This window comes from Paroedura picta, chromosome 12 (genome assembly GCF_049243985.1).
Source record: "Paroedura picta isolate Pp20150507F chromosome 12, Ppicta_v3.0, whole genome shotgun sequence".
Classification (NCBI taxonomy): domain Eukaryota; kingdom Metazoa; phylum Chordata; class Lepidosauria; order Squamata; family Gekkonidae; genus Paroedura; species Paroedura picta.
The window spans coordinates 26,280,008-26,293,074 of NC_135380.1; the positions used below are offsets into that span (position 1 = coordinate 26,280,008).

At 48.2% G+C, this 13,067-nt stretch overlaps 1 protein-coding gene across 1 annotated transcript; it reads left to right on the forward strand.

Moving 5' to 3' along the window:
- The first annotated feature begins 32 nt into the window (after positions 1-32).
- Positions 33-9,914, forward strand: DDX56 (DEAD-box helicase 56). Its single transcript, XM_077306502.1, has 14 exons — positions 33-165; positions 254-415; positions 514-674; positions 1,303-1,473; positions 2,418-2,508; positions 2,903-3,147; positions 3,436-3,561; positions 3,860-3,967; positions 4,734-4,828; positions 5,000-5,073; positions 5,770-5,859; positions 5,977-6,082; positions 7,476-7,555; positions 9,582-9,914. Exons 1-14 carry the CDS (start codon positions 109-111, stop codon positions 9,657-9,659), a joined length of 1,644 nt encoding a protein of 547 aa, XP_077162617.1. The 5' UTR covers positions 33-108; the 3' UTR covers positions 9,660-9,914.
- Positions 9,915-13,067: the final 3,153 nt, after the last annotated feature.

A 13,067-nucleotide genomic window follows, 5' to 3' on the forward strand; every position in this document is an offset into this window, starting at 1 on the left:
AGCCGGGCATGGTCCTCCCGCCGCCAGGGGGCGCTCTGGGCGCCGGACTTCGTGGCGGAGGTCGGCTGTGCGCAGGCGCGAGCTGCCGGTCGGACGCGAAGCCCGGTCATGGAGGAAGCCGAGGCGAGCTTCGCCCACATGGGGCTGGACGCGCGGCTCTTGCAGGTACGGCGGCGGGGCCCGACCTTCCCTCCTCCGGGGGCTCCTCCGGCGCATGTCCCTCCTTCCTTCCTTCCTTCTTTCCTTCCCGCAGGCGGTGGCGGAGCTGGGCTGGGCCAAGCCCACGGCGGTGCAGGAGGCGGCCATCCCGCTGGCCCTGGAAGGCAAGGACCTGCTGTGCCGCGCCAAGACCGGCTCCGGCAAGACGGGGGCCTTCGCCCTGCCCCTCCTCCAGCGCATCCTGAGCGCCAAAGCGGTGAGCCTGGCCGGAGGGAGGGAGGAGGGGGGGCTCTGCTGCCGGCCGACCGGCCTCGGGCATCCCGCCACCGCTGGCCTTGTCCGTCTCTCCCGCAGGCGCCCTCGGTGTCCGCCCAGGCGGTGCGCGCCTTGGTGCTGGTGCCCACCCGCGAGCTGGGCCGGCAAGCCGTGCGGATGCTGCGCCAGCTGGCCTCCCACTGCGCCCGCCACGTGCGCCTCGCCGACGTCTCGGGCTCCGATGACCTGTCTGCGCAGAGGTGAGGGGGAGGCGGCGCGCAAGGCTCGTGGGGGGCAGCTGGGGTGTGTGTGCAAAGTGTCCTGCGATCCAAGCTGATGTATGTGACCCCTGGGGGGTTGGGGTCAAGGCAAGAGACGGTCAGAGGAGGTTGGCTGTTGTCTGGTTTAGGGATGCCGGTCTCCGGGGTGGGGGAGACCCTCGGAACCCCCTGGAATTATAGCTCATTTCCAGACTGCAGAGGTCACTTCCCATGGAGAAAAGGATTGCTTTGTGTGTGTGTGTGTGTGGGGGGGGGGGTGAATTGTATGGCATTGTACCCCATTGAAGTTCCTGTCCTTCCTAGGCTCCTTCCCAAATCTCCATGAGTATCTTAAATTGGATCTGACAGCCCCTGTTGCCCCCCGCACCCCAAATATCCCCTGCTTTTGACCAGGTTGGACTTGGCAACCCCAGCCTGCTTCCATGTCACGACCCTGGTATTCCTGGGAAGTCTCCCATCCAGTTATTGGCCAGGGCCCACTCTGCTTAGTTTCTGAGATCTTATTTGATCAGGCCAGCCTGGGCTGTCCAGGTCAGTGGCACCTGGTCTTTTCTCTCATTTTCGGGTTAGAGGATCATCAAATCACTCCCATTTGCTTTTTTTTCAGGCCCATCTTAATGGAGAAGCCAGATGTGGTAGTGGGCACACCATCCCGGATCCTGGCCCATCTGCAGGCGCACAACCTGTGCCTGCAGGACTCCCTGGAGTTGCTAGTGCTGGACGAGGCAGACCTCCTTTTCTCCTTTGGCTTTGAGGATGATCTGAAGAGGCTGCTCTGGTGAGTTGGGAGTGGGTCTGCTCTGTCTAGGTAGACAGCCAAGAGTAGTTGGGAATGGAACCTGACAGATGATGCTTTCCTTCCCGAGCCTGTTTCTTTAATGTACTGGTTCTGGTAATTTTCAAACTGAGTGGGGGGAGTTCAGTGTGTAAGTTACAGGCAGTAGGCAAAGAGGTGTGGAATCTAATAGGTATGATAGTGACTGCAAAACGTAACAGATCTCTGGGGCCTTTCCACATGGTGAAATCACATGACAGTTCTGCTGTGGGCTTCTACAGTCTTGTAGATCTGAAAGGGGTGATGAGTGCTAGTTACAGAGGACAGATTATTTATTTACAAAATGTATACTTTGCTTTTTTGCCTTTATCAATGTCACTGACCAGTTAAAAGCGCATATCTTTAAAAAAGTTAAAACCAACCAAAGCTCATTAAACTATTCATATACAAACATAAAAACAACAATTAAAAGACTGTCGGAAGGAGGGAACCACTGAGGAAATACCAGAGGAAACAAAGAAGTCTTCATTCACCAGTAGATGGCAACCGAAAGGGGGCAGGCAGGTCTGTCTGGGGAGAGACTTCTGGAATTTTGGTGCCATGGCAAAGAAGGCCCTCTGCAGACTTGACACCTGCCTGATCTCAGAATGTTTGGGGCACCCAAAGCAGGGCTTTGGAAGAAGACTGCACTGGTAGGGTAGATTCATAAGGGAGAAGGTGGTCCTTCAGTTCCCAAGTCATATAGGGTTTTAAAGGTCAACTCCAGCACATTGAATTGTGCCTCAGGAATAAAATGTGCTTCTTGATATTGAGGCGGCTATGCCTGCCCTTCTGTGTAAATTACTTCCTTGATAGTGTGTGGATACCCAAGTGCTAAACCAGAAGGGGCAGCAAGGCTTACCTGTAAGCTAATTTTTGTTTATTATGAGTTTCTGTTTCCTTTCCAGTCATTTGCCCAAGATCTACCAGACGTTTCTCATGTCGGCCACCTTCAATGAGGATGTGCAAGCACTGAAGGAGCTGGTGTTGCATAATCCTGTAAGAAAAGTTCTGTAAAGTTCTAGGGCCAATGGGGATTGGAGGGTGGTGGGTGTTCCAAGCGCCACTGAGTTTTGCAGAACAGCCAGTGCTCCTTGTCTGTCAACATCTATCCCTGATGGATGATATTATAGTAAAGGATTTTAATTCGATTTAATTATTTTTTTAAAATAATGTATTGTTTATACTGAATCTGTTCTGTTACTCAGTACATTCCATATTTTGTAAACAGCCCTAAGCCCCTGGGAAGGGCGGTATAAAAATGTAATAAACCCTTTTCCCCAACTGTTCACCCAACTGCGCAAGGTCATTTGGTACAGTGAAGGGAGCACTTTGGTCACTCTCCTCAAGTTCATTTGCAGAAAGGGTCCATCTGCTTGGGTCTCCTACACAGGTGACCCTCAAGTTGCAGGAGTCGCAATTACCAGACAGCTCCCAGCTCAGCCAGTACCAGATTCGGTGTGAGACGGAGGAAGACAAGTTTCTGCTGCTCTATGCGCTGCTGAAGCTTTCACTGGTACGGGGAAAAGTCATTCTCTTTGTAAGCGCCATTGACCGCTGCTACCGCCTTAAGCTGTTCCTGGAGCAGTTCAGCATCCCTGCCTGCGTGCTGAACTCCGAGTTGCCTGTTCAGTCCAGGTAAGCCTCAGCAGGGTTGTGGGTGCCTGTGTGCAGTTGAAATCCTTAGGCGGGGAGGTTTTGTTTGCATAGGATCCCCTATGCACCTTAACAGCATGTCAAAAGAATGAGCTGCGGGAATTGAAACCTGCCTGGCTGGAATCTGTGGGTCAGGTGTCAATGCCTCATCAGAGTTCCTGGCAGAGCATGTTGCCCATAAACTATAAGGATCGCTCTCCTCGGGGCCCTCTGGGATTGCAAGAGGACCTGTTGACCAGAGACTCTCTGGTACTTTTGATTCACTTCCAGATGCCATATCATCACTCAGTTCAATAAAGGCTTCTATGATTACATTGTCGCCACAGACGAGCAGCACCTGGCAGAGCCAGAGGTAGTGAGGCAAGGAAAGAGGAAAAAGGGCACCAAAGCAGCGAAGTAAGTTTGCCGTTGCAGGGCATATATTTGTTTAGTAGACAGAGTCTCAACCATTAGAAGATCAACTAGGAGACTGAATTAGCTAATTAAATAACACCTGCCTGGCAGCCCATATGCACATCAGCCTCCTCTAATGTTGCTGATGCTTCTTAGCCAGCAGGTCTTTCGTCAAGCGTTGTGGGTTTGGCCTGCTGTGTCCATTTAAGAGGTTTGGGGTGTTGAGTACTTTTCTAAGACTGGCTGGGTGTGTGCAGCATCCGGGATGCAGCTGAATGTCCTCCTGCTACTTCCCTTCTAGAGGCAAAGAATCCGGTGCTGCACGTGGCATTGATTTTGAGAATGTGTCTGCTGTCATCAACTTTGACTTCCCTCCTTCGGTTGAGTCCTATATACATCGAGCAGGCAGGTCAGTAGCCTGGGAATGTGTGGGGATGGATAGCTACGTTTACAGAAGTGAAAAAGCTTCACGTAGCTAATGTGGGGATTCGTTTGAGATTTTCAAGAAAGGGTTGCCTTGCTTGATCAGGCTGTGAAGTGACCGTGTGTCATCTGGAATTTGTGAAGACTTTTGCATGGATGGCAATAATGCAGAAGTTTGATTCTTGGAATCTCAGTGTAAGATAGATAAGGCAAATACCAGTGCTGCTTTGTGGAACTGCTTTTCTTCTGTATGGTGGTGCCTTATGTGTTAGCTGTGCCCTACCTAGCTGCTGTTCATTTTTCCTTTTCATATATGCACCTACATACCTACATACATATATAAATATATATACACACACATACACCTCATCTGTGTGTTCTCTGTTGTAGCAGAATGGTATTTATACACAATCAGCAAGAGAGATGAGGATACTTGGATTTCTGTAAACAAAACCTGGCACAGATGTACTTTGTTTGCAGATAGAAAACCCATTTTTCTCCTTGCTGGGAGCATGCAGCAGTTGGGGACTTCACTGCATGCTTTGAATGCAGAGGCCAGGCCATACCAGGGGTTCTGTTAGTGGGTTTCAGCCACCTGCAAGTTCTGTTTGAGCTACATCTATGCTCAGTTTCCATTTATGTGTGCAGTATTGTCCTGTAGTTTCTAGGCTTGTATTCTGCTGGGTGTTGAAGGCTGACAGCCTCCCAATGTATTGGTCTCAGTGGTGTCCTTCCTTCCTCCTCTCTTGCAGAACAGCTCGTGCCAACAACCCCGGAACAGTGCTGACTTTTGTGTCTTGCTCAGAAAGTGCCCAGCTGGCCACGATTGAGGCAGCACTTGTGGGAGGTGAGCATGAGAGCTGGCAGTTTGTCCCAGGCACGCAGGTTGCTGAGGGCAGCCAAAATGGGCCCTAGGCACAAAGCTGTCATCCCTTTTTTGCCAAGTCAGGGGGTTGTCTTATGGCCACTGAGTGCAGTAGTTGTACCGTAACCAAAACTGTTCCTTCTTGTTCCCCAGACAGCAGTGCAATTACCTTACAACCATATCAGTTCCAGATGGAAGAAATCGAAGGCCTCCGATATCGCTGTCGGGTTAGTGTATCTGCTTGGGCAGCATCAAAGTATACATGGGGAGGTGAAATTTGATGTCTTCTGGGATACTCTAGACCAGTAGTCCCCAAGTTTTTTGGGGCCGGGGACTGGGGGGGGGGAGGGGGGACCGGGGGGAGAGGTAGGTGCACCCGCTGGCGTGCTGGTGCCCGCGCCCCCCCCCCCCCCGCAGCACAGCGAAGTGGCCAATCACTCCCAGTGCAGCAAGTGCCGCACCGTGGGGGTGGAAAGGAGGTGTGCCCGCCTCCGCCTCCCTCCCCCCTCACCGTGGTCCAGTACCGAGGGCTTGGCGGCCTGGTACCGGTCCACGGCCCAGGGGTTGGGGAACACTGCTCTAGACAGTACCACTACCAATTCTTTTGTTTTGCTCTACAAAATTGGAAGAGGTGGATGTCATCTTTTATGTAAGCATATGAGCATGGGTGGGGAGTAACTAAATTGATTTGAGTAAACACAATTAATGCAGTTTAAATGCAGGCTAGATAGTTTAAGCAAATGTTTGCTGCAGACAAGGTGGGGAATTGCCAGATATATTAATGCAGTAGCACCTGTATTCTTCTCCCATCCTCATGTTACACCTTTATCTTGGTCTGCCTGTGGGTGCATTTGACCCAGTGGGCAGAGCAAGTACTTCATGGCTGCTGCACTGCCTGACCTCTGTCCCTTTCTTGCTTCCAGGATGCCATGCGCTCAGTCACCAAGCAGGCAATCAAGGAAGCTCGGCTCCGAGAGATCAAGGAGGAGCTGCTCAACTCTGAGAAACTGAAGGTATAACTGTGTGTGCTACACTCATCATGGGGTGCCCCCCCCCATTGTTCTGGCCGTTTTTCTGGAGATGCATGCCTGGTACTTCCTTCTAGACATCCTTCCCTCTCCCCCTTCTAGACATACTTTGAAGACAACCCCCGGGATCTGAATCTTCTGCGCCATGACCAGCCTCTTCATCCAGCCATCATCAAGCCACACCTGCGCAATGTGCCAGAATACTTGGGTAAGGAACAGATAAAAGTGCACAAAAGATGCTGGAAAGAAGTGTTGAATGGACATCATTGTACCTGTTGAGAGCACATATTTGCTGCTGGCTTGAAAAGGTGGTGCTGTTGTGCTACACAGGAACAGTACACCACAGGATACACCTTAACTTTTGGTCTTCATACTCTAGAAGTACCTTGTCTAAAGAAACCACGAGCACAGAAATCTCCTAAGTTCCTTTCAGAGTGAGGTGTTGCTTCCATATTTTTATTGAAGATTGTTCACTTTATAGCCCATTTTTCTTTCTGAGACTCAATGATCCGAATGCAAAAACAAAGGGGTCGAACTGCATTAAACAGTCAAAAGTCAATGCAGTAGGACAAGGGTTGCAAAATTATCAAGCAGTGTAAACCAAAACAAGTAGGACATGGCATACAATAATCAATACAAAAAATGGGTTGCAAAAGCAGAAGACGGTATGGTAAGACCAAACAGTAAGAAAAAGAATACATTAATCATGTGGCAGCTGCAGTCCTCTCCCCTTTATAAAATTGCTGTCCCAGAAAAGTTCTTGGTTGCACATTCTGCAGAATGACAGCAGTGTGGGTGTCATCCTGACCTCCCCAGGCAAGCCATGCTATAGGGCAGAAACCACAATAGGGAGTGTTGATCTTACCCATTTGCACCTTAAGGCTTTGCTCCAGTTAGCTAAACTAGTATGGTGGGCATAGCAGGATAGACATGTGGACAGCAAACCTTAAAGGGCTTTCTAGGTAACAGCTGGCACTTGAACTAAACCTGATAACTGATCAGTAACCAATGGAGGGAGTACTTTAGAGTCCATTGATACCCTTAACATCAACAAAGTTTTATTCAAGGTAGGAGCTTTTGTGTGCAAATTTGCCCTCACTCCATCTGTAATTCTGGACTGCTTATTTTCATTCCATGACATTGTATCTGAGGACATTGTATCACTGGCAGTCTTCAAGCAAAGGTTGGATACACACTTTTCTTGGATGCTTTAGGATGCTTTGGGCTGATCCTGTGTTGAGCAGGGGGTTGGACTAGATGGCCTGTATGGCTCCTTCCAACTCTGATTCTATGTAGGGGGGCGTGCACGCAAAATCTCATACCTCAAATAAAACTTTGTTGATCTTAAAGGTGCCCCTGGATTCTAAATTTTTCTGTTGCTTCAGAACAACATGGCTACCCACTTGAATCTGTCTTCAGTGGAGGGGACAGCACAGTTGGTATCTGTGGGGAGTATGTACAGGGTCATGATTTGCAGATGCAGTATGAAGATGATGAAATCAGCTGCAGTTTTGGTGAGGAAGGTCAGGGAGTACAGTTGGTGTGCACTTCTGCATCCTGTTTGGGCAGCAGCCAATGGCTTTTTCTGTTGGTCTCCACAGTACCCTCTAGCCTACAAGCTGTTGCACGACCCCTCATCAGCAAACGCAAGCGGCGGAAGCCACTGCCACCTCGGACGAAGGTTTGTGTTCCTGGGTCTCACTTCCAACATTGGTATCTGCAAGGAGGCTTTCTGTGAAACCAGATTTGCTTCCCCTTCTCTTTATAGTATTGCCAAGAGGCTGAGACTGGCATCTGCGTGCCGGTCTGTCCTTAGGCATAGTCAATGGTGGTGCCGTTAATATTGCCATGAAGATGCTACCGAGGTAGACTACAGTCTGGTTTGGGGGCTATCTGAGGAATCCTTCCCCTGTCCTTTCCCCCCAAGGATTTCAGCACTTCTTTCAGTTAGTACAGTGGAACCCTTCCTAACTTGCCAGCTACTGATTGCAGATGAGGATGACTCCATTAGATGCCAGAATAGAAAGGAATCTATTCCTATGCTGTTCTCTTGCAAGGATGAGTTCCTTATCAAGACCTTGAGCTTGTTTGGAGATTCTAGCAGGGGAGCACAGCTATTGTATACTCTCGACCGAAGAACGGGATGCTCCTATCTGGGATGGTTTGTCCCCTTTCACCAAGTGTGCAGCTTTGGGAGGGACGGGACGTACATGGAGTGGTGAGAGAGGTAGGGGACACCTGCCAGATCAGCCAAATCTACCCTGACAATCGATGGGGTGACAGATTGTCACGGCCAGATCGCCCTCACCTCCCCTTATCAAGACCTTTAGGTGGAGTCCTCTGTTCCTCGTCACTGAGAGCATGGCAATAAGTTCAATATGCATTTCTTCACAGTGAGAAATAATCAGCACAGCTCTGGATGGCTGCTGGGTAGTGAACTTTGCCTCCACTCCTTCTGCTTGATGCCCCAGTCTAGCTGTTGCACTTACAATCCTGAGCTTAATGTCCCTTTAAAGCAGGGGTAGTCAAACCGCGGCCCTCCAGATGTCCATGGACTACAATTCCCATGAGCCCCTGCCAGCATTCGCTTGTAGTCCATGGACATCTGGAGGGCCACGGTTTGACTACTCCTGCTTTAAACAATCAAATGCGTCCAAATTGGTTTATGGAGAAGAAAAATATAAAACAGTTATGAACAACAACAACAACAGCTGCAACAGAGTGAAGTGACAAAGCAACCACTGTAGACTAACACAAGGCAGCGAATAGCCGGCTCAAAGAAAATTGAGAACGCTCTAAATTCTAAGAAGTTGGGTGTGAAGCCAGAAAGAGTAAAGAATGCAGTGGGCTGAGATCCTGCCTAAGCAGAACATGGCAGAAGGCTTCAGAAGATGACCTTAATTATCAGGGAATTTAGGACTGGGAGGGCAAGTTAAGGAATATCAATTTATTTGTTTGTTTTTAAATTTATAGGCCGCCACTCTTGGCCCGGCTGACTCGTGGCAGTTTACATTAAAAATATAAAAAAGCATTAAAACCCGATACAATTAACACAATCAAGACAATTTGGTGGCAATAACATTCTATACCCAACTCTCCCTTGCAGAGCCTCGACTCTTCTGCTCGCAGTTATGGTGTCAAAATAGATGACCCCAGGCAATGTTGGCCTAGGAAGTTTCAGATTTATGCACAACTCTCAAAAGTAAGCAGGTTTAGAAAACAAGGAAAATAAGGAACTAGCTGAACTACCCGATGCAATAAAAGGTTGCATAAGGTGGCATGTCCTTGTTTTCCAATAGTCTCAGCCTTTAGCAGACTTGGACCCTCTAAAAGATTACCTCACCACTCTTGATTCTCCTCCCATTAACGCTGGGGGGCCTGGAAAAGGCTTCGGCTGGGAGGGGGCGGGATCGGGTGGGGGGAGAGGCTTCAGGTCGGCCAGCCGTGCGAAAGCCCGGCTCCTTTGGCCACTCTGAAGCACCGGCATCGGGGGGGGCATGCTGCTAGCACCCGCTGTATTTTGCCTACAGCGGGCTTAACGTCTAGTATGTGTTATAATGTTCTATGTAATTACCCCATGACGTTCTGTGTAAACCGCCCAGAGCCATATGGAAGGGTGGTTTAACAATCTAAATAAGTGTCCAGTGTAGCCTTTGCTTGGGAGATATGGTGCAGCAGTCTCTCATTCTTCTGTTTCCTCCTTGCAGGGGCAGCAAAACCCACTGCGGAGCTTCAAATACACAAAGCAGAAATCACAAAATCCAGCCAAGAGAAAGAAAACCTGAATCCCTGGCTCTGGCGGACAGTGTTATATTTAGATTAGAGAACAATCTGACTATGGACCCTCTGTGCTGATCTCGTGCTTCTCTGCCAGGATATGTGAAAATACCAGGAGTGTGTTTGGGCCTGTGAATTTACAGATTTTGAAAGACTGTCTCCTACCCTTTCCCTGGAGGCCGATTAAAATAGCTGGACTTTTTAGTGCTAAAAAGTTTCTTTTATACTATAAACCTTCTGTGAGTTTGTGGCTTGTTCTGAAATGATTGAGATTAATTTATTTCCTTCTAATATTGGGCTGGGAGTAAACATAGGGCATGAATTCAGCACTGGGGCCAGAGACTTCCTGGCTTCTGTCTCTCTGTCCTCACAAGCCCATTTGCAGCAGTGGAAGGACGATTTCTTCTGGGCGTTTGCAGGAGGTGGTGGTCCTAAGACAGTAAAAGGGTCTGAGAAGATTTGTACATTTGCCATTAATGTTTTCCTTGGGCATTGAATGTTTGGGCAAACTGCTCCACTATGAGCTGGCTCATTTTTCCCCTCTGTCTGCTTCTACTTGTTGATACCAACCATGGCTGTTCCTTCAAATAATGTCCAGATATTGTCTGGAGCAGATTAATCAGGAGAACGCCACATGTAAGCCAGGCACCAGTGTGGTGCATGGTTTAGAGCAGGGGTAGTCAAACTGCAGCCCTCCAGATATCCATGGACTACAATTCCCATGAGACCCTGCCAGTGAACACATGCGTCTAGCTATATGTCTAGCTATAATCATTTTCTCCTAGCCCAGGCTTTCTCAAAGAAGGTTTTGTGAAACCCTAGGTTTTCATGATAGCCCTGGAAGGGTTTCCCAAAATGGGTGGGACTTAATTATTTTATATATATATTTTTAAATTTCTTAACAGTTATTGTGTGATATGACCGTGTGTGATCATGTCGACCTGCTGCCCCCTCCCAAAATGGCCAACAGTGAGTGGGAAGGGGAGGGGCCACGGGTGGGTGTGTCCTCAGCTATGATTCCCAACCATATTCTGCACAATTGTGCTGCTTCTGGGGTTCCTTAAAGCCTGAAGAATGTTTCAAGGGTTTCTCAATGTTTAAAAAGTTGAGAGAGGCTGTCCTAGCCAGCAGGGATGTGCCGTGGCGGTTGTTCTACAGGCCTTTGCTCTTGGACAAGGACTTTCTCGGCTGCTGGGATGAGTAGGGGAGCCGTGTATCCATGTTTAATACCTGGTACAGCCCAGCTGGCTGGCATTGGTGGACTATTGCCCTGGCTCCATGCCTTATCAGGATATGCAAGGCAGGAATCAAGGCCGGGGCAGGATTGTAAACCTTGAGCAGACAAGGTAGGATAAGAGGCTTGGGGTGGAGGCAGTGGTCTCATATGACGCTTCAGGGCAAAGATTAGGTGAGCGGGACAGCCCCGCAGTCAGGCTTAGGAGTGGCTCATCATAGTTAGGATACATGCAGCTTGGTGCCTACATTATTTTCTTTGCCTTCTGTTGTACGTCCTGCTCCGCACCCTTCACAAAGTGGTTGTGTGCCTGCAAGCAAGAGCTGCCTTGGATGTTTGTTTTAAAACATTTATATCCGCAACCAAGGGAGTTTGTGAACTGCTTATCATAGAAATCTGCAACAGATATGACTAAAAGTCAATAAAGTAAGTATCATTAAGATGAAACCAAATAACAACCTTAACCATAAAACAATTCAGAAGCAAAACTATTACTCAGAAGGCAACGGAAGAAAAACAGTCCCTTCCACGGTGTGGATACGTTGGTGGCAGATGGTCCTGATGGATGGTATTTGCTTGGGGAGGGGGGGATGGTTCTGTAGAACCTTCAGACTGACTCCACTAAGGAGGAGGAAGTGACTGGGGAAAGGGAAGCACCTAATTCCTGAGACTGCTGCCCCTAAAGTTGGACACAAACTGGTCCTTCAGTGAAACCGAAGAAGAGAAGGGTGGAGATACAAGAGTCTCCTCTTCTGCAGAAAGAAACAGCAGTGTTTCTTCCTCTTGCTCTCAACGCACACATCCTGTTGTTCAAAAAGCATCCTGTGCAGCCATCTTAGAAGTGACATCTATTTGGAAAGTAAATGGCTTCCTGTACTTTACCTAAGGACCTGTAGTGAATGTGCCTTCAGTAAGGTGACCAGATTTTAACATTGGTAAAGTGGAACACCATTGACCAGGGGGTTCTTGATTAAAAATTTGGTCTATATGGAGCAACAAAAATGTTCATAGAACGCATAGAATGCAAAAATAGTATTGTAATATATATATTTTTAATTTCAACATATGTACAATTTGCCAGGTGCCCCCAGGTGTCCCTCCAAAAGTGGGACAATCTGGTCACCTTATCCTTCAGGCACTGGCTTTCTTAAACGTTCTGTGTTCTGTGCCATTGGAGCTAACCAAGCTCTGCAAAGATCCACAGGTGACATACCCCAAAGTCTTGATGCGTTCTGGCCTATGTAGATGAGTAGTTCTCAGACTACCACAACTCTGGGAGCCCCACTTGGATTTAAATATTTTATCAGACCCAAGTCCTCATCTCTCTCACCCAGCTTGCTTTGTTACATATGGCCCTGCTTCCATAGGATACAGCAGGCTGGCCCTGCTCCAGCTTCTACCATCCCAAACAATAGAGCGAAAATGACATTTGCTGTCCTTTAACACCCAAGTTAATAAAATGCTTGTGATTTACAAGCTCAGGTATCAGAATGTAGCTGATTCTCTTGAGCCCCAGGCCCTGACTCAAGTTCTAACCATTTGGAAGTGACTTTGAATAGAAAGAAATATTCTCATGGGTTAATACCTCCCAGGTAGAGGCGAGTTAAACAGGGTAGGGGAGAAAGTTTTAGAGCTGCTCATAAAATTAGGAAAAGACTGACATTGCACACAAGGTGAATGAATACACTCAGTGGTAGCTCTTCCTTGTGAAATAATTTGCTTTGGAAAAAGAGTGAAACATTTTTTTTACTTGAGGGTCACTGTGCTGGCTGCCCTTCCCTGTTGAAAGAAGGGAAGCGATTTCCATCCTCCAGCGTGGAGAGGTCTCTTTGTACTACCTGAATGGATGGGAAGAGGACTCATCCGCTGACCATGCAAAGGATTAGCAGGTCCTCTGCAGTTTGATAAACACCAAGAGTGCTTTTCTGTGTAGAAATGAGAATGCAGAGTTGTTTATTCCTCCAATCCTAAAAACAATTACACTCTTCAATAATAGCAAATCGCTGTTATGAAACTGGATTATTCAGGAGGGCATTTTTAAAATAAGGCCTTTATTATTGTGAAGTGGTTCTGAATGATGCTTGAATACAGGATTTGTGTGTACAGCACAAATACAGTCGCTGGATGCGTTATGCTATTCCATTGGCCTTAATTTCTGCAGTCTTAATCCCAGGGCATTGTT

Excerpts from the sequence above, each read along its gene's own strand:
- DDX56 (XM_077306502.1), top strand. The coding sequence starts at position 109 with ATGGAGGAAGCCGAGGCGAGCTTCGCCCACATGGGGCTGGACGCGCGG. Across the intron at positions 3,968-4,733 it reads TATATACATCGAGCAGGCAG|AACAGCTCGTGCCAACAACC; the intron begins GTCAGTAGCCTG and ends CCTCTCTTGCAG. Across the intron at positions 4,829-4,999 it reads TGAGGCAGCACTTGTGGGAG|ACAGCAGTGCAATTACCTTA; the intron begins GTGAGCATGAGA and ends CTTGTTCCCCAG.